The 18,571-nt window shown below is 36.1% G+C and overlaps 3 protein-coding genes across 7 annotated transcripts in view; all 3 read right to left on the reverse strand.

Annotated features, from left to right (window-relative positions):
- Window positions 1–18,571, reverse strand: part of LOC127862371 (uncharacterized) — a 148,402-nt gene that overhangs the window by 10,601 nt on the left and 119,230 nt on the right. For 3 of the 5 annotated variants that reach the window (XM_052401462.1, XM_052401461.1, XM_052401463.1), the window contains exon 3: window positions 2,049–2,273. The gene's annotated coding sequence lies outside the window, so the exon portion shown is untranslated. Of the gene's footprint in view, window positions 1–2,048; window positions 2,274–2,784; window positions 2,961–18,571 lie in introns of those variants that run through there. The other 2 variants (XR_008040574.1, XR_008040575.1) reach the window with 2 other exon arrangements.
- Window positions 3,476–6,704, reverse strand: LOC127862701 (uncharacterized). Its single transcript, XM_052401955.1, has 3 exons — window positions 6,546–6,704; window positions 4,140–5,136; window positions 3,476–3,584 (listed from the first exon to the last, which is right to left on the reverse strand). The coding sequence occupies exons 2-3, from the start codon at window positions 4,763–4,765 to the stop codon at window positions 3,476–3,478; spliced, it is 735 nt and encodes a 244-aa protein (XP_052257915.1). The 5' UTR covers window positions 4,766–5,136; window positions 6,546–6,704.
- Window positions 17,673–18,571, reverse strand: part of LOC127862702 (uncharacterized) — a 116,124-nt gene continuing 115,225 nt past the window's right edge. Inside the window, exon 5 of the mRNA XM_052401956.1 lies at window positions 17,673–17,765. Coding sequence (XP_052257916.1) covers window positions 17,673–17,765 — 93 coding nt within the window. The remainder of the gene's footprint in view (window positions 17,766–18,571) is intronic.

Here is an 18,571-nt window from a genome sequence, read left to right on the forward strand (position 1 = left end):
TGACATTTACAATTATATAAATTACTTGTCTCTAACAAATCTCTATTTTTAGTAGCAAATAATTAAAAGCCATTACCATGATTGTAGATTCACCTCTCAAAATGTGCAGCTCCATGAGATACACATGTATGCCAAATATCAAGTTGCTATGTTCAATATTGAATAATTATCTCCCTTTAAACCTTATTACTTCCCTTGAATTTGTTTGTTTGACCTTGAAGAGTGATCTTGACCTTTTACCACCATGTGTTTGCGCCGCTTTGATTTATTTAACAACAAGGGACAAAATTGTCACAAAACCAGGTTTTCATTGTGAAAAAAAAATCTGATAAAGGGAGAAAACTCAAACTGAACTTTTGAAATGAACAAACAAAATAAACCCCCTTTGTAAGTTTGTTTTTAAAAAAAATCTATTTTTAGTCGTGGCGACCTTGACATTGGAGATATTGACGTGATTCTTTCGTGCGACACACTGTTCCATAATGGTGAACAAATGTGCCAAATGATTTTAAAATCTCACAATGAATGACATAGTTATGGCCAGGACAAGCTCATTTATGGCCATTTTTGACCTTTGAACTCAAAGTGTGACCTTGACCTTGGAGATATCGACGTAATTATTTCGCACGACACACCGTCCAATGATGGTGAACAAATGTGCCAAATGATTTTAAAATCTGACAAAGAACGACATAGTTATGGCCCGGACAAGCTTGATCCGCCCGCCAGCCCCCCAGCCAGCCCGCCAGCCAGCCAGCCAGCCAGCCCGCCCGCATTCGCCAATCTAATAACCAGTTTTTTCCTTCGGAAAACCTGGTTAAAAATATATAAATTGGCAGGTCAGATAATTATGTCCATTTAAAGCTTATTACTTTCTTGAATTTGTTTTTTCGACCCCGTGACCTAGTTTTTGACCCTGCATGATCCATATTCGAACTTGGCCTAGATATTGTCCAGATACAACTTCTGACCAAGTTTGGTAAAGATCGGATGAAAACTATACATGTATAAACAAGGGCTGTTTGTAAAACATACATGCCCCCCATATGGGCTCTCCGTTGTAGTGAGAGCCATTGTGTGAATATGTTTTTTGTCACTGTGACCTTGACCTTTGTCATAGTGACCTGAAAATCAATAGGGGTTATCTGCAAGTCATGATCAATGTACCTATGAAGTTTCATGATCATAGTCATAAGCATTCTTGAGTTATCATCCGGACACCATTTTACTATTTCCGGTCACCATGACCCTGACCTTTAATCTAGTGACCTGAAAATCAAAAGGGGTCATCTGCGAGTCATGATCAATGTACCTATGAAGTTTCATGATCCTAGGCCCAAGCGTTCTTGAGTTATCGTCTGACAACCACCTGGTGGACGGAAGGACCGACCGACAGACCGACATGAGCAAAGCAATATATCCCTTCTTCTTTGAAGGGGGCATAATTAGAGAGCGGACAGGAAAAGTGTGAAAGACAGACTGACAGACGGACAGTGCTAAACCTATATACCCCTTTTCTTTGAAAGGGGGCATAAAAAGATAAATAATTCGAACACCCAAGGAACATTCCTGTGAGGTTTCATTAAATTAAGTTCAGTGGTTCAGGAGGCAATGTCCTTTAACGAAAACGTTGACAGACGAACACAAACACGTCGCCAACGGATGGACTGTGGATTCCAAAGTTTCCAAAATTCATCTAAAGTTTCAGGCCTCTAGTAGCGAAAAGTTTAAGTTAACCGCTACACGATTTAAAAAAGGGGGTTATCTCTCCAACTATGTCAGAAAAATCTAAGAAAAAAATGAACTTTCACGAGTTCACATGCATTGTTAAATAAATGCAAAGATTGAATCCCTTTAGCACAATACGTGTTTAGTTAGGGCGGCCACACAAGAGTATGGGATAAAAGAACGGATGAAAGGATGGACACAATCACGAAAAAGGGTAAATCGTTATACCCTCCTTACCTCATATAGTGGAAACATCAATATATCCGTAGTCTACCAACAATTATTTGAATGACTGTGAAACGTTTTGCATTACAACCTACCTTGTTGATGAGATAATCTCTGCCCCTGAGCAGGGAAGTGTGGAGCCCCAAGGTTAGAGTGGCTGTACCCTGGGGGTAGGACTCGTTGAGCTTTGCCCCGAATTCCTGGCCCAGGAGCTCGACGCCTATACTCGGGAATTGTCCTTGGGCGTCCAGCTCCAGCTCACCAGAGAGCCGGTAATTCAGATGAGTACCAAACTGTGATTGTATGGGGTCCTGTAAGAACTAGAAAAATTAGATTCCAGTAATGTTATCAGTTTTTTTTATAGACCCCTACACATAAAAATACATTTCAGTCACAGTAATGGGGTCAGTTAGCTATTCTGTTCCTGGCTTATTTAAGCGCATAAACTGATGCCGGCAAATGATAACTGCCGTACCAGAATAAGAGAGAGAATGGTCATATAATTTTTTTCATGACCATTCAATTAACAAGTTATGTGGATGACACAATCCCAAAATATTGCTTTTTCAAAATTGTTAAAAGAAAACAACATCTTCTAATCCTATTAAAATAAATTTTAATTTACATATAACTGAAAATGCTAAATCATCTATAAAAAAGTGTAATTGCTGTCTAGTCAAACACAAATTTGTAACAATTGTGACGTAGAATATCCCCCAATGCTGCAAGTCAGAATATGTAGCATGATGTTATAGAATGTCTCAGTTTTGTAATTTTTAGTGTAGAATGATACAATGTATATACACAACCTCATATGAGAAGGAACAATACCTGAAAGTTTGAAAGCTGAACGTTGAATTGTTAAGTGAACGCCCACAGACCGATGGAAAGACAGACAGATAGACGTCCGTCCAAGGGGATTCCATTATACCCCAATTAACAGGGGGTATAATTAATAAATATCTTCAGGGCATATCATCACTCCAGTTGAATATCTGTATACTGAAAACCTGGAAAGGTGGTAAATTGTAGTTTATAGATATTCTTATTTAAAATAAATGCAGATAATTATTTCATAGAATGTTTACTGCATTTCAATAATTGTTTAACTTATCGTAAACAACATTTAATAAGTATCATGTTTAATTTATGAAAGGGGGTTATTTGTAATATACAAGTGAAAACAAAGAAACAACTTTTGGTTTAGAGGCTGAATTTTGGCACAAAAATGTATAAAAATATGCCCTGACCTTTTATGATTAACACTGATATCAAATCAACACTTATAAGTATTTATTTACTCAGTTTGACCAGTTAAAAAAAAAGAGTCGTTCCAGATTAGACTGTGCTGTCTGCACAAACAGCCACGACACTTTCCACTTTAATGGAATTTTTTGTTTTAAAGGCATATTCAGAACACGTGGTCACTAATAAGCCTGGGCAGACTTAACACGCTTATCTGGGACAACACTTTAGCACTGTTTTTCCAGAGCGCAGCTAATATACTACCTGTTTTTGTTGCTTATAGGCAGAGATTGTTAGAGTCCCGACAGTGAAGTCGCCAACCAAAAACTGGGAATGTTGGACAGCACTGTTCCTCGTGCGTCAGGTTCTCTTTATTCGAGAGCAACCTATCGAGGTCAGTCAAGTTAACAGACGAGTCACTCAGCACCTGCTCTGTGACACGCTGAATTGCTTGAGCGACTTGTAGTATTTGTGCAAGATGTTAATACCTGGAGTGCTGATTTTCTTGAGCGACTTATAGTATTTGTGAGATGTTCATAGGTGACGTGCTGAATTTGTTGAAGACTTGTAGTATTTCAAGGGGATGATCATACGTGGCGTGCTGAATGTCTTGAACAACTTGTATTATTTGTGGGAGATGTTCATAGGTGGCGTGCTGAATTTCTTGAGTGACTTGTAGTATTTGTGAGATGTTCATAGGTGGCGTGCTGAATTTCTTGAACGACTTGTAGTATTTGTGGGAGATGTTCATGCGTGGCGTGCTGAATTTCTTGAACGACTTGTGGTATTTGTGGGAGATTTTCATAGGTGGCGTGCTGAATTTCTTGAGCGACTTGTAGTATTTGTGCGAGATGTTCATAGATGGCGTGCAGAATTTCTTGACCGACATGTAGTATTTGTGCGAGATGGTCATAGGTGGCGTGCTGAATTTCTTGAGCGACTTGTAGTATTTGTGCGAGATGTTCATAGATGGCGTGCAGAATTTCTTGACCGACTTGTAGTATTTGTGGGAGATGTTCATAGGTGGCGTGCTGAATTTCTTGAGCGATGGTAGTATTTGTGGGAGATGTTTATAGGTGGCATGCTGAATCTTGACGGACATATAGTATTTGTGCGAGATGGTCATAGGTGGCGTGCTGAATTTCTTGACCGACATATAGTATTTGTGCGAGATGGTCATAGGTGGCGTGCTGAATTTCTTGACCGACATATAGTATTTGTGCGAGATGGTCATAGGTGGCGTGCTGAATTTCTTGACCAACATATAGTATTTGTGCGAGATGGTCATAGGTGGCGTGCTGAATTTCTTGACCGACATATAGTATTTGTGCGAGATGGTCATAGGTGGCGTGCTGAATTTCTTGAGCAACTTGTAGTATTTGTGCGAGATGTTCATAGGTGGCGTGCTAAATTTCTTGGGCGACTTGTAGTATTTGTGGGAGATGGTCATAGGTGGCATGCTGAATTTCTTGAGCGACTTATAGTATTTGTGCGAGATGTTCATAGGTGGCATGCTGAATTTCTTGAGCGACTTGTAGTATTCATGCAAGATGTTCATAGGTGGCATGCTGAATCTTGAGGGACTTGTAGTATTCGTTCGAGATGTTCATACATGGCCTGCTGAATTTCTTGAACGACTTGTAGTATTTGTGCAAGATGTTCATACGTGGCGTGCTGAATTTCTTGAGCAACTTGTAGTATTTGTTGGAGATGTTTATATGTGGCGTGCTGAATTTCTTGAGCAACTTGTAGTATTTGTTGGAGATGTTCATACGTGGCGTGCTGAATTTCTTGAACGACTTGTAGTATTTGTGGGAGATGTTCATAGGTGGCGTGCTGAATGTCTTGAGCGACTTGTAGTATTTGTGCGAGAAGGGGGTTTGGACTGTTTTCAACATTTACTTCAACAATGTTCTTCTTCTTGGATAATAATGTTATCTGAAAAGGAAATGGCAAGTAAAATAAAAATAGAGTGTTTTTAGTAACAAACGAATACGTCTTGAATACATGTACAATGTATATATGCTGTAACACCTTACTTAACACACCTGTTTGTTTAATGCAAAACATTGTTTCTTTAATTGATATTTAGGATAGCGAAATGATTTTTGTGCAAATTAGCACTCATAATAGCATTGTTTAAATGAATAACGTGAACCCACTTGAAATGTTGTAGCAATTTGCCATAATTATCTTTTTTTAAACTAACATAACTTCAAAAATTTGAGACTATACCACTTTAAATGTTACACAATACAACTTTTTGCTAAGAAATACTTAACAAGAGCTACGCATAACGAGTGCAAACGCTCGGCTAGGGTATAGTTTTGAATAAATGAAAGCTTGTCAGAAATTATTAATATTTTATAGAGGTTACAGTGACCTTGACCTTTGACCTAGTGACCCAAAAATGGGTGTGGCATGTAGACCTCATCAAGGTGCATCTACATATGAGGTTTCAAAGTTGTAGGTGGAAGAACTTTGATTTAAGAGCAAAATGTGAAGGTTTTATTACGACGCCGGCGGACGACGAGCTATGACAATACCTATAGTTTTCTCCGAAAACGCCGAGCTAAAAATTAAGATTAAGTGCTATCAATATAAAGTGCATTACTATTGTAAATTTAATATTAACGTTCAACTTATAGATGTTACAACCTATTAAAATCAAAGAATTGTTTTAGCCAACCGTCAATTGTGAACTTAAGACAGTAATTATGGAAATATTTGGAATAGACTTTTTAAGATTAGGAATTGGGCTGAATTGTTGCCCCAACTTTGACAGTATAAATAACTCTTTAAGGTCATACCAGATACTCAAGAAGCTGAGATGACATGCAAGCCTAATTGATATTGCTTATGGCCAAGTTGAGAGTCGAAGGGCATACTGGTTGACACATCCAAACTGCTGTCATTTTTTTACACCTTGTCTATTGCCAATTCAATGTGTGGCCAATTGGGCTTGGAGTGCAAAGTAACAAACCCTGATGGGTAAACCTTGAGCACCTCATTTCAGATGTCAGAATTCACGCCTGAGGCATGCCCAGGGATGTACTATGAGTGTTCAAAACAAAGTTGTTACTGCCTTTGTACAAGTTATCCAACTTTTTATTGTTTTGATATTCTTTCTGGTGTCCAACAGCCAGAACTGATTGTTAGCTTTAACATAACTTTTGCTATAACTCCTCGTGTCTTGAACACTTGTTCCTATCCCGGCTCTCAAGCTGAACTAACTCAGGCTCGAGTGTGGATCACTCAACAAGGACATTGCAGTTGTTGAGAACAGTGCACGAGAACTCAACGTGCTCAGAATTTCCTGCAGAATGGAATCGTTCAACAAAGCTGACCTTTTGAGGCCGTAGGTCAAGGTGAAGGCGCTAGGGTCAGGTCGAGTGGAGGGTCGTCGTGGACTGAGGCTGCTAGGGTCAGGTGGAGGGGAAGGTTCGTCCTTGACTGAGGCTCATGCGGGCTGGACTGATGCTGTTGCCGCGCAAAATCAATATCGATGATGGTGCTTTTCTGAAAACAACACAATGGGTGATATGAACTTGAAACAAAGGTTTGTATTTCAATTTATAAAAAAACTAAGCATTTTGATTGGAAGTGAATTTTTTAAACAGAAAATCTTCATTCTTATGAATTTTTAATCTGGCATATCCTTGGTTCCATGTCCAAAATAGCATACACATGAATCAAATCAGACCAATATATATTTAAACACTAAAAGTGTTGGCAAGTGCTATATAAACCTGTAAATTCATAAATATTTTTTTCTAAACTTGCAGAGATTTAATTTCATAAGCCATTATGTGGCTCATAAATATTCAAAACTCAAACAAATTTCGCATAAGCTAATCAGAGAGGACACTTTCCGACTAGACTTGATTTTCATAAAGAGGAGACTTCCTTTAAAAAAAAAATACTTTGAAAGAGTCAGTGTTATCCCTGATTAGCCTCAAAGACTGCACAGGCTAATCTGGGAAAACAATTTAAGCACATGCATTTAGCCACATTTTCCCACAACACAGCTTATTAATCTTTTAGCAGCTCCTTACCTGCATAACAAAAAAGGGAAAATCAACTTGTACAGAATATATAGAGGATATTTGTTGGATTCTATGGGATATCAATTTTATTTCACGAGTGATCATATAAAATAATATTTTCACAAGTGGTGCTGCCACAAGTGAAAATATGTATTTTTATGATCACGAGTGAATTAAAATCGATATTCCATCGAATCCAGCACATTTTCTTTTTATTTTATGCTTTTTTCACCGCTTATTTATATTGTAAAAGAATTAAACTGGATAATTTCGTTGGATTTATTACGTCATTTCGTCGAAAAAAATGACGTCATTTCACAGTAAAACAGTGAAAAATATCGATATTTTTCACTGCTATTTTTCAATGTTTAAAACAGTGAAATACCAGTTTTATTTCACTGATATATCTCTATAAACCACCAGAGAGCATAAAATAAAATGTTTTTATTGGTTCTCATTCTATTAATCACTTTACTTTTACAATGCTTTCACAGATGTTTTACTGTAAATATATGTTTCAATAAATGGGAGGCAAACATTTGACATTAATGTCTTCCTAAAGATGCAAAAACATTCATCTATTTTTACCATGTCTTTACAGATCTTTGAATGTTAAAATCTATTAAAATTCACAAAAGACAAAAAATCAAAAGTAAATAAACATGTAACATGTAACAAGCTGTATACATGGGTGAAAGTAAAAAAAAAAAGAAAAATAAGGAAATATTTTAGCTGGGGGCCGCAGGGCCGAAAGGCCCCCGAAGCTCCTAAAGGATAGCAAAAATGATTTGCAAATAGGAAGCTATCCTCAAGTATAAGACCAACATATGTTGGCAGTAATTCTTGCAGCTTACTTAACATGCATACAATGGAAAACAAACAATGTTTTTGTTTGTACATGTACAATAACTTTATTCAGTCATTTAATCTATTAATTTTGTTTAATAAGCATACACTCTTAACTTAAAGAATTACTATAAATGTTTAATTATGAACACTAAAAATTGAAAAAAGACTAGATACGTCTGGAATCGATCGTATTTTGTTTATTTTGTGTGTTGGCATTGCTGGACACATGGCCTACCCCCCCCCCCCCCCCCCCCCCCAACAAAATCTTATCAGATTTACTTGATTCACGAAAACGACAACTATCCTTAGTTGTAATACACTGTAAATATTAGCTGCTGAATATGTTATAATTTTTAAAAATTTGATATTATGCTTATTTTTGAACAAGTCCAAATAGGTTCTCTCCATACATGTTATATTGTATTATTGCATTTAATGTTCTGTCTGTCTTTATTTAAATAAATTTCTCTCTTTATTAAAATAAATTTTGAGTCCACACTCTAATAAGAATAAGTGGCCTAGCTTGAATACCGATTTACTTTCATGGCTTTGATAAAAGTTTAAAAGAGCATGAGAACCATGCAATGTTAGCTCTGTAAATTATAAAATAAGATTGCTTAACAACTATTGTAGCTCTGTAAATTATAAAATAAGATTGCTTAACAACTATTGTAGCTCTGTAAATTATAAAATAAGATTGCTTAACAACTATTGTAGCTCTGTAAATTATAAAATAAGATTGCTTAACAACTATTGTAGCTCTGTAAATATAAAATAAGATTGCTTAACAACTATTGTAGCTCTGTAAATTATAAAATAAGATTGCTTAACAACTATTGTAGCTCTGTAAATTATAAAATAAGATTGCTTAACAACTATTGTAGCTCTGTAAATTATAAATTAAGATTGCTTAACAACTATTTTTAATTGGCATATACATGCACGTCATTGTCTTAATAACCACTGTTTGTTATACCATATTTGTTCTCATCAGAATTTTGTATAAGACTCTTAAACAAACTGGAAGCAGAATTAACTTTAGCCTCGTTCTGAGAGAAATGAGCTTTACTAATGTGCATAGTGTGGTCCAACATTAGCCTGTGCAGTTCTGACAGGCTAACCAAACACAACACTTTTTGCCAAGACTTGATTTTGGTTGAGAAGAAATTTCTTTTTAACAAAAAGTCCCTCAACAGCGGAATGAGCTGTCCCTCATAAGCCAATGCAAACGCAAATCTTTGGATGGCACATAACATGAATTAAGCCCTGTTTTCCCAGAACAAGGCTCACCTTGTATCGCCTTATAAAACCCTGTAACAGCTTGGAGGCAGACTTACTTTGAACCTCATTATGAGATAACAGAGCTTACTGTAACAGATTGTAGGCAGACTTACTTTGAGCCTCATTATGTGATAACAGGGCTTACTGTAACAGATTGTAGGCAGACTTACTTTGAGCCTCATTATGAGATAACAGGGCTTACTGTAACACATTGTTGGCGGACTTACTTTGAGCTTCATTATGAGATAACAGGGCTTACTGTAACAGATTGTAGGCAGACTTACTTTGAGCCTCATTATGAGATAACAGGGCTTACTGTAACAGATTGTAGGTCGCTGTGGTGTAATGGATATGGTGTCCGCCTAGCGACCGGGAGGTCACGGGTTCGATCCCCACCCTGGGAGCGTTCTTTAGATCTTCCCCAAAGACACCAAGTACTGGTTCTAGGCCCAGGAAACGGACTCGAGAGCGTTTATATAAGCCTTAGGCTTTCGATGCAATCGAGCTAAAATAAATAGGTTTAAACTAGGCAGACTTACTTTGGGCCTCATTATGAGATAACAGGGCTTTCACTTCTTTATATTACTGTAACAGATTGTAGGCAGACTTACTTTGAGCCTCATTATGAGATAACAGGGCTTACTGTAACACATTGTTGGCGGACTTACTTTGAGCTTCATTATGAGATAACAGGGCTTACTGTAACAGATTGTAGGCAGACTTACTTTGAGCCTCATTATGAGATAACAGGGCTTACTGTAACAGATTGTAGGCAGACTTACTTTAAGCCTCATTATGCGATAACAGGGCTTACTGTAACAGATTGTAGGCAGACTTACTTTGAGCCTCATTATGAGATAACAGGGCTTACTGTAACAGATTGTAGGCAGACTTACTTTGGGCCTCATTATGAGATACAAGAGCTTAATACATGTTGCCCTAAGAGTATTCCTAGATAAGCACGTACAGCAGCACAGGCTAATCAGGAACAACACATTTCGCCTAGACAGAATTTTCGTTTACAAGATATATTCTTTATACGATATATTCAATAAAAGCGGAAAGTGTTGTCCCTGATTTGCCTGTGCGGACTTCTTTGCTAACCAATATCATACAATGGAGAGCACGTGTTTTAAATATTATATTTACTAAGGTTCAAGTTATAGAGCTGTATAGGATGATGAACTTGATATTGTGATTAATTTCTTTTTCTTTATCTTCGATTGGGAATTTAAGGATATCGTTTTGAGAAAAATACCGTTTTAGGATTGGGAATAGGGTCAATTTTGGACCCGAAATTTGACAAAAAACAACAACACTGTAAACCCACCAAGAACTAAACACCTCCTCGCAAACAGGCTCTATACAACCAAGGCATTGGATTGAATAGATACATATCTAACAAGACTACACTGCAACGCCGATATATCGCGGTTGGTGGGGTCCAAAGATCACAAGCGCGATGTATCCGGCGCGCCATATAACTCTAGAAATGTCTAACTTTATTTTATTGCGGTTAATTTGTCAAATTTTCCAATGTTTTAATTTTATATACTGCGCTGCTACATATTTGTATAGTAATACATGTAATTGCAAACCAATTCTACAATCAACATTTTCATATCTATATACGTACCGGTATCTGTAATTATCATGAAAACCAAAATGTAAATTATATTTTTTATTTTCATGTAAAATATTGCTCGCGAATCAGCTAAAAAGAATTCTTGCCATTAAAAGAATGTATAAAATACAATTGTGCATAGATTCGAATTTACCCTTATAAGTAGTCCTATTTAAGAAACTGAAACAGCGTAACGGTAACGATACAGCCTGTTTGAATTTTAGTTTATTAAGAGGAAATGTCAACGTCACATAATTCGCGAGATATCGCGGTACTTTAGTTGAAATTTACAACGATACTTTCAATGGAAATTAAATTATCTAAATGTTGTACCCGCTACGAAATTATTATTTACAAATAAATACACCCACGCCAATTTTCGCGCGTTTTTTTATCACGACAAAAAATTCATGACTAGTACCGAAATTTAACGATTTATATACCAGTAAACTGCCAATATTACCATTGCAATGACACTTGAATTGGTTATTTCTTAAGTGTTAAAAACACTCCCAGCCGTGTGTAAACAACACTATCACTTATCGACTGTTGTTCACGCTTCACTGCGTGCCATAGTAAGCCGCGACATCAATTGAACCAATGTTTTGACCAACTTTCATGATGATTGGGCAAAAATTGTGACTTCTAAAGTGTTTACAAGGTTTCTCTATAGCCAAAGAAGGAAAACTGCCCCGCCCAGTGGCGGCCATGTTTTTCAACGGATCAGAACCACTTTTGAACTCATCCAAGATATCATTAAGACAAACATTTTGACAAAGTTACATTTAGATTGGGCATGAAATGTGACTTCTACAGTGTTTACAAGGTTTTTCTTGTTTTTGACCTAGTGACCTAGTTTTTGACCCGGAACAACCCAGTTTCGAACTCGGTCGAGATTTCATTGGGACAAAGCTTCTGACCAAGTTTCATGAAGATAGGACAAGAAATGTGGCCTCTAGAGTGTTTACGAGCAAATGTTAACAGACGGACGGACAGACATACGATGGACAAAGACCGGTCACAAAAGCTCACCTGAGCAATCAGGTGAGGTAACAAAAAGAAAACAGTAAACATGGACGCACCAAGGCTCTGCTGTTCGAAGTGTTGAGGTAGCCAACATTGGAGAAGATGTGGTGTGCTAGGCTGCTGCAATACGTCTTCGTACTTAATTTCTTGAGCGAGTTGTATTATTTGTTAAAGAAGGGGCTGCCGCCGATTTCCATCGACATTTACTTTAACGATGTTTGTATTGTTGGCTAATAATATTTGCTGAAAAGGAAAACATAACATGGGAGATTAAACAACTTCAAACGTGAGACTGCATAACTTTTAAAGGGGCCGTCCAACAGATTGGTACATTGACAAAAAAAGTTGTTTCAGATTCGCAAATTTTCTTTTTTTTTAATGATATTTTTGAGGAAATAGTAATACTGACAATTTACCATGCTTTTAAATATCCATTATATGCATCTTTTGACAATTTGAAAAGACGAATTAAAAAGCGTCGTTTGACGCAAAACGATTGAATAATTTGGAAAGTTCTGTTGTTGTAGTTATATTTTGGGAAACTACGAGGATTGCTTATATAGGTAAAAATACATCGCTCTAAGCATGCGAATGGATGGTCAAGTGGTCTAGGCGGGAGACTTTTAACTCCAGGACTCCAGGGGTCAGTGTTTCAAGCCCTGTTGAGGGTTATTTTTTCCTTTTTTTAAAGTTGTATTCTTGTGTTTTTTTACAGAAGATTTTTAGGTCAAATGTTTAAATTTATCAACATAAAGCATTTAATGACATGCTTGATTCAATAATGCCAAAATCTGTTGGATGGCCCCTTTAATAAGAGACTGAGCAATACAACTTTAAATGTGGCACTACAAAACTTAAAACGTGAGAATGTACACCTTTAAAAGTGAACATATACAACTTTACATTTGATACTATACAACTTTAAATGTGTGACTATACAAATTAAAATGTTACAATGTACACCTTTAAAGGTGAAACAATACAACTTTAAATGTGAGACTACATGTATACAACGTTAAATGTGAGACTTTTTTCAACTTTAAATGCGATACTTTACTATTGTATAGCATATCTTAAGAAACAAATAGATGTGAGTTGAATACTGTAAGTTTATGAGTACTTGATCACACACGTTTGGCTATGGATTAGACACAGATACAGAAAGACAGATGGACGTCTATGGTGAATTGAGTGTACCACATAACAAGCGTATGTGCATAATTACTTAATTAAAATAACCAAAAACGTAATTAAATTCAATATCAAGCGTACAGAAACGCAAATATAAAGTTAATTACGTTTTTCCCGTAAGAAAATTTTGCGTCACGAAATGCAATCCTTACAAACACAGGACGTCTTTTTTTAGACTGGTTATTTCCCGTACAAAAATATACCGAATAGTTTATACATGTATGTCGTCCTATGAAGAAAAGAAGGCAGTCTTTCCAGCGGTTATCAATCTAAACTGTAATTATTCATACACCCATCCGATTTCTATTTTCATTTTCTTAAAATATCAAAATGGCTTCTCGTGACCGTAGAAAGAGAATCCTCACACAAACAAACACTTTGGACAGGTATTTAGCCAGAATATTGGGGAAACCGAAAGCTTTTGTGCTGCTTTGCTGAACGATCTGTTGCAAGATGTGATCATTTCTCCCGAGAATTTAGTTCGCCCGTTATTATCGGAGATTTTGAACGAGGTTGTTAAACCCAAAAAACACGTTTATGGGGAGTGAACGTGAAAAAACTTTAATAGTGGCGAGACAAACACCCGTGACTGGTGATGGATATGGAAAGTGAAGGTATGAAATGTACATTATGCACAAACATGAAAAGTAAATTTAAACTTACTCATGTTGCTACAAATGTTGATTTATTTTTCACATGCACATAATAATATAGTAATCTTAGTAGATTTTTATTATATTATATATGTCATTCCCTAAATTACCCAATTGAGTTAAAAAACGGGGGTCAAAAACCCAATTAAGCTCAATTTAGTAGGGGGTAAAACATTTTGCTAAAACTCTATTGAATTTACAAAAACCCTATTGTTGTCAAAACAGGGGTTGAAAAACCCAATTACCCCAAAAATTATCTATAGCCCTGCCACATTCTATCTTGCTACAGGGGACTTTTATAATTTTAATAGTTATTATTGCCTATTCTGTTTAAGACTATGCAATGTAAGTGATATTGAATAGATACAACATGTAGTTATACAGTGTATCTACATTATATGGCATCTGTTTGTAGGACACACCTTTGATTTAAAGTTTCACTTCTAGTGTTGAAATTGTGTGCATTAGGATATAAAAGAAATATAGTGCCATCGTTTCTCGCAAACATATTGGCTTTGATTTAAACAATAATCAAATCCAATTACAACCCAAAAGCTGTATCGAAAACATTGACTTCACTAAGGTACAATAGTAATGATTAGCGCTAATTGTTTACAACTGTATGATCCGTTTTGTGTTTTTCAGGTGTTGCAGGCAAACGGCGGATCTGGATCAAATACAATAACGCTTTATGATCAACAACTGACTGATATAGATTCTGCATTTTAATTACAATGAAATAAAAAACGTACTTATGTGTTTTTGATTGTTTGAATTTACCTACATTTACTATAATCTAATGTTTGTGTATCAATTCAAATGTGTTTAATTAATTGACATTATTGTCTGATATACATGTAGTTAAACTGTCTGTCATAAATTGCCAGAATTAAAACTAGAGCTTTGTCACAGACCTGACGTATACCACCACATGCCGCATTGACACAGACTAATTTGCATGCTGTCTTCACAAAACAAGAGAATCTAATTTATGGCGATTTTTCAGAATTATTATGCCATTATTATTTATGGCCATTTTGACCTTTGAACTCTTGAATTCGTTCGCATGACAGGCTGTCCAATGACTGAACAGAATTAATGTAATGAGTCATTTAAAATCTCACAATGAAATACATAGTTATGGCCCGGAAAAGCTCATTTATGGCCATTTTTCACTTTAAAACTCCAAGTGTGACCTTGACCTTGGAGATATTGACATAATTCTTTTGCATGACACATTATCCAATGATTGCGAACAAATGTACCAAGAAATTTTAAAATCTCACAATGAATGACATAGTAAGGCCAGGACAAGATCATTTATGGCCATTTTTGACCTTTGAACTCACAGTGTGACGTTGACCTTGGAGATGTCGATGTAATTCTTTTGCCCAACACACCGTCCAATGATGGTGAACAAATGTGTCAAATGATTTTAAAATCTCACAATGAATGACATAGTTATGGCCTGGACAAGCTGATTTATGGCCATTTTTGACCTTTGAACTCAATTGTAACCTTGACCTTGGAGAAATCGACATAATACTTTCGCGCGACACACTGGTCAATGATGGTGGACAAATGTGTCAAATGATTTTAAAATCTCAAAATGTAAAACATAGTTATGGACTGGACAAGCTTATTTATGGCCATTTTTGACCTTTGAACTTAGTTTGACCTTGACCTTGGAGATATCAACGTAAAATTCTTTCACGCGACAGACCGTCCAATGATGGTGAACAAATGTGCCAAATGATTTTACAATCTCACAATGAACGACACAAGTTATTGCCCGGACAAGATCATTTATGGCCATTTTTGATCTTTGAACTCGAAGTGCGACCTTGACCTTGGAGATATCGAAGTAATTCTTTCGCGCGACAAACTTTCCAAAGATGGTGAATTTGCCAGTGATTTTAAAATCTCACAATAAATGATAAAGTTATGGCCCAGACAAGCATTTGACCTTTGAACTCCAAGTGTGACCTTGACCTTGGAGATATCGACATACTTTTTTCACAAAACACACCGTCCCATGATGGTGAAAAAATGTACCAAGTTATTTTTAATCTAATCATAAATGACATAGTTATGGTCTGGACAAACTTTTGGTTTAAAACACACTAAGTGACCCCGTTATCTAGTGTTTGACCCGGCATGACCCATATTCAAACTTGACATATACATCATCACGATACAACTTGTGACCAAGTTTGTTGAAGATCGGATGAAATTTCGGGACAGACCGACCGACAAAGTGATTCCTATATGCCCCCATTACTAATGGTAATGGGGGTATAAAAATGATGTATTATATTTGATTATAAGATATATATTTATCTTAGAAAAAAGGTATTTAAACAGTTATTCAGTCCCACCAATCAGCTTAATTCATTACAATGAACTTGTTATGGGCATACAGTAATAAGGGCCAGTTACTACAGGGACCTATAACAAAAAAAACTCATTCACCTGATAATAAAAGACTTGTTAATTTACATGTGCTAAACATGGTCTACCTCCTGCAAGTTAATCTCACGGGTTTTTCCATTTTTCCCACCGCAATGTATCGCGGATATGTACTAAAAAAAAATCAGGTATTGACTGACACAATTTTGTTTAATTTTTTTTTATCATAAATTAATAAATTAAAGTGCTGATGCAATAGTCATTTTTCTTCAACACACAATTTCGAGCTGACGAAAATAAATGGTTTTACAGTTTTTGTGAAATAAACAACATAAATTGTTTTTATAACATATATAACTTCAAAATAGTAATAAAACTTAGTGAAATAAGTATATTAAGCCAGTAATTCTCATAACGACTTAGACATGTGATAGAACTAGGGGCTAGCTCTGTGAAAAGTGTCCTTTTTATGGCAAACCGTCAATTGGGAATTTAAGCCTGTAAAATTATGTTAAAATATAGACATTTTGAGATTATGAATAAGACTTAATTATCAGCCCCAATTTTTAAAATAAATAAACCTGTAAGGTCTCACCTGAGGGTCAAGAAGGTGAGATGCCATGCTGGCCTCGCTGTGATTGCTAAAGGCCGAGCTTGAGTTCTACCTAATGTTGGGTTGGAGTCAAAAGGCATACTGGACCACACAACAAAACTTCTGTCATTTTTCAACGCTTTATCAAGTGGCTATTCAATGCGAGGCTGTTTTGTCTTGGAGTGTGAAGTGCTCGTAACAAACCATGATGGGTACACCTTAGGCACCATGTTAATGTTGTTGGGAAGAATTTGCGCCTGAACCACACCTGATGTATTCATCGTGCTATGAGTGTTCATAACAAAGTTTTTTTTGTCAGCAATTGCGTAAAAAGCACGTTCACTTTGAACATTTTGGATGCATAAGTGGAAAATTCAGGATGGTCCATAATGCTACTACTATTGAAATCAAAGGTAGACCCCGTGGAAAGCTTATGCTTCGATCTATAACTCTTTAACTGTTTCTAGATTTTCTACCATTATTCGATGTTGCTCTGTTAGTCCAACAAAGCATGGAACAAGTTATCCAACTTTTAATTCTTCATACTATTCGTTGTTTAGTCCACAATCAGTGACTGTTGGTATTACCATAACTACTGCTATAACTCCGCGTGTCTGAAATACTTGACCCACATCCGGCACTGGAGCTTAACTAACTACTTAGGCACGAGTGTGGATCAATCAACACGGACATTGCAGTTGTTGAGAACAGCTTGAGAAAACTCAACATGCTCAGATATTCCAGCAGACTGGTATTGTTCAATGAAGCTTTGAAGCAGGAGGTCAAAGGGGAGGAGCTAGGGATCAGGAGAGGGGAAGGGTTTTCCTGTACTGAGGCTCCTGGGGGTCCGACTGGTGCCGTTGCCACGTCAACTCGATAACATTGCTCATGCTCACCTGAAAACAACAGCACCATGGGTGATGTGAAACAGTTACGAAAGTGTTTATACAACAATCTATAACAAACTAAGCCTCTTGATTGGATGTGAAGGTTTTCAACAGAAACATTTCATTCTCATTAATTTTTAATCAGGCATTTCATTGGTTCCTTGTAAAAAAAAACATGAAATTTAATTCAATCAAACCATTTCGTATTAAATCATTACAAGTTTTGGTCAATGTTATATTAACATTAAAATTCATAATAACGATTTTTTTTCTCAACTTGCAGAGATGTAATTTCATATACCAATATGCAGCTCATTAATATTCATAATTGTCATCTCAGATAAGCATGTCAAGTCCACATAAGCTTATCAGGTAGGACACTGACTTTACTGAATTTTTATAAAAAAGAACTTTCCTTTCAATAACAAAATAAAGAGGAAAGTGTTGTCACTGATTAGTTTGTGCGTACTGAACGCGCTAATCTGGGATAACAATTTAAGCACATAAATTAATCCCCATTTTCCAAAAGTGCAGCTGATTTATCTTTTAAGCCATTTCTTTCCTACATAACAATAAATAAAAAAATCAATTTGTTAAAAATTTAATAATTTTTAATGGTACTCATTCTATCACAATCACTTTACTTTTGAAATGTCTTCACAGATGTTTTACTGTCAACATATGATTCAGTAAATGGCAGGCAACAATTTAACATTAATGTCTTCCTGAAGTTTCAACAACACACACAACTTTTTTAACATACCTTTACAGATCTTTGACTGTTAAAATCTGCTTAAAAATTTAAAATAGACACA

Source organism: Dreissena polymorpha, chromosome 16 (assembly GCF_020536995.1).
Source record: "Dreissena polymorpha isolate Duluth1 chromosome 16, UMN_Dpol_1.0, whole genome shotgun sequence".
NCBI classification, from domain to species: domain Eukaryota; kingdom Metazoa; phylum Mollusca; class Bivalvia; order Myida; family Dreissenidae; genus Dreissena; species Dreissena polymorpha.

Excerpts from the sequence above, each read along its gene's own strand:
- LOC127862701 (XM_052401955.1), bottom strand. The coding sequence starts at position 4,765 with ATGCCACCTATGAACATCTTGCATGAATACTACAAGTCGCTCAAGAAA. Across the intron at positions 3,585-4,139 it reads ATCTCGCACAAATACTACAA|GTTGCTCTCGAATAAAGAGA; the intron begins GTCGCTCAAGAA and ends TGACCTCGATAG.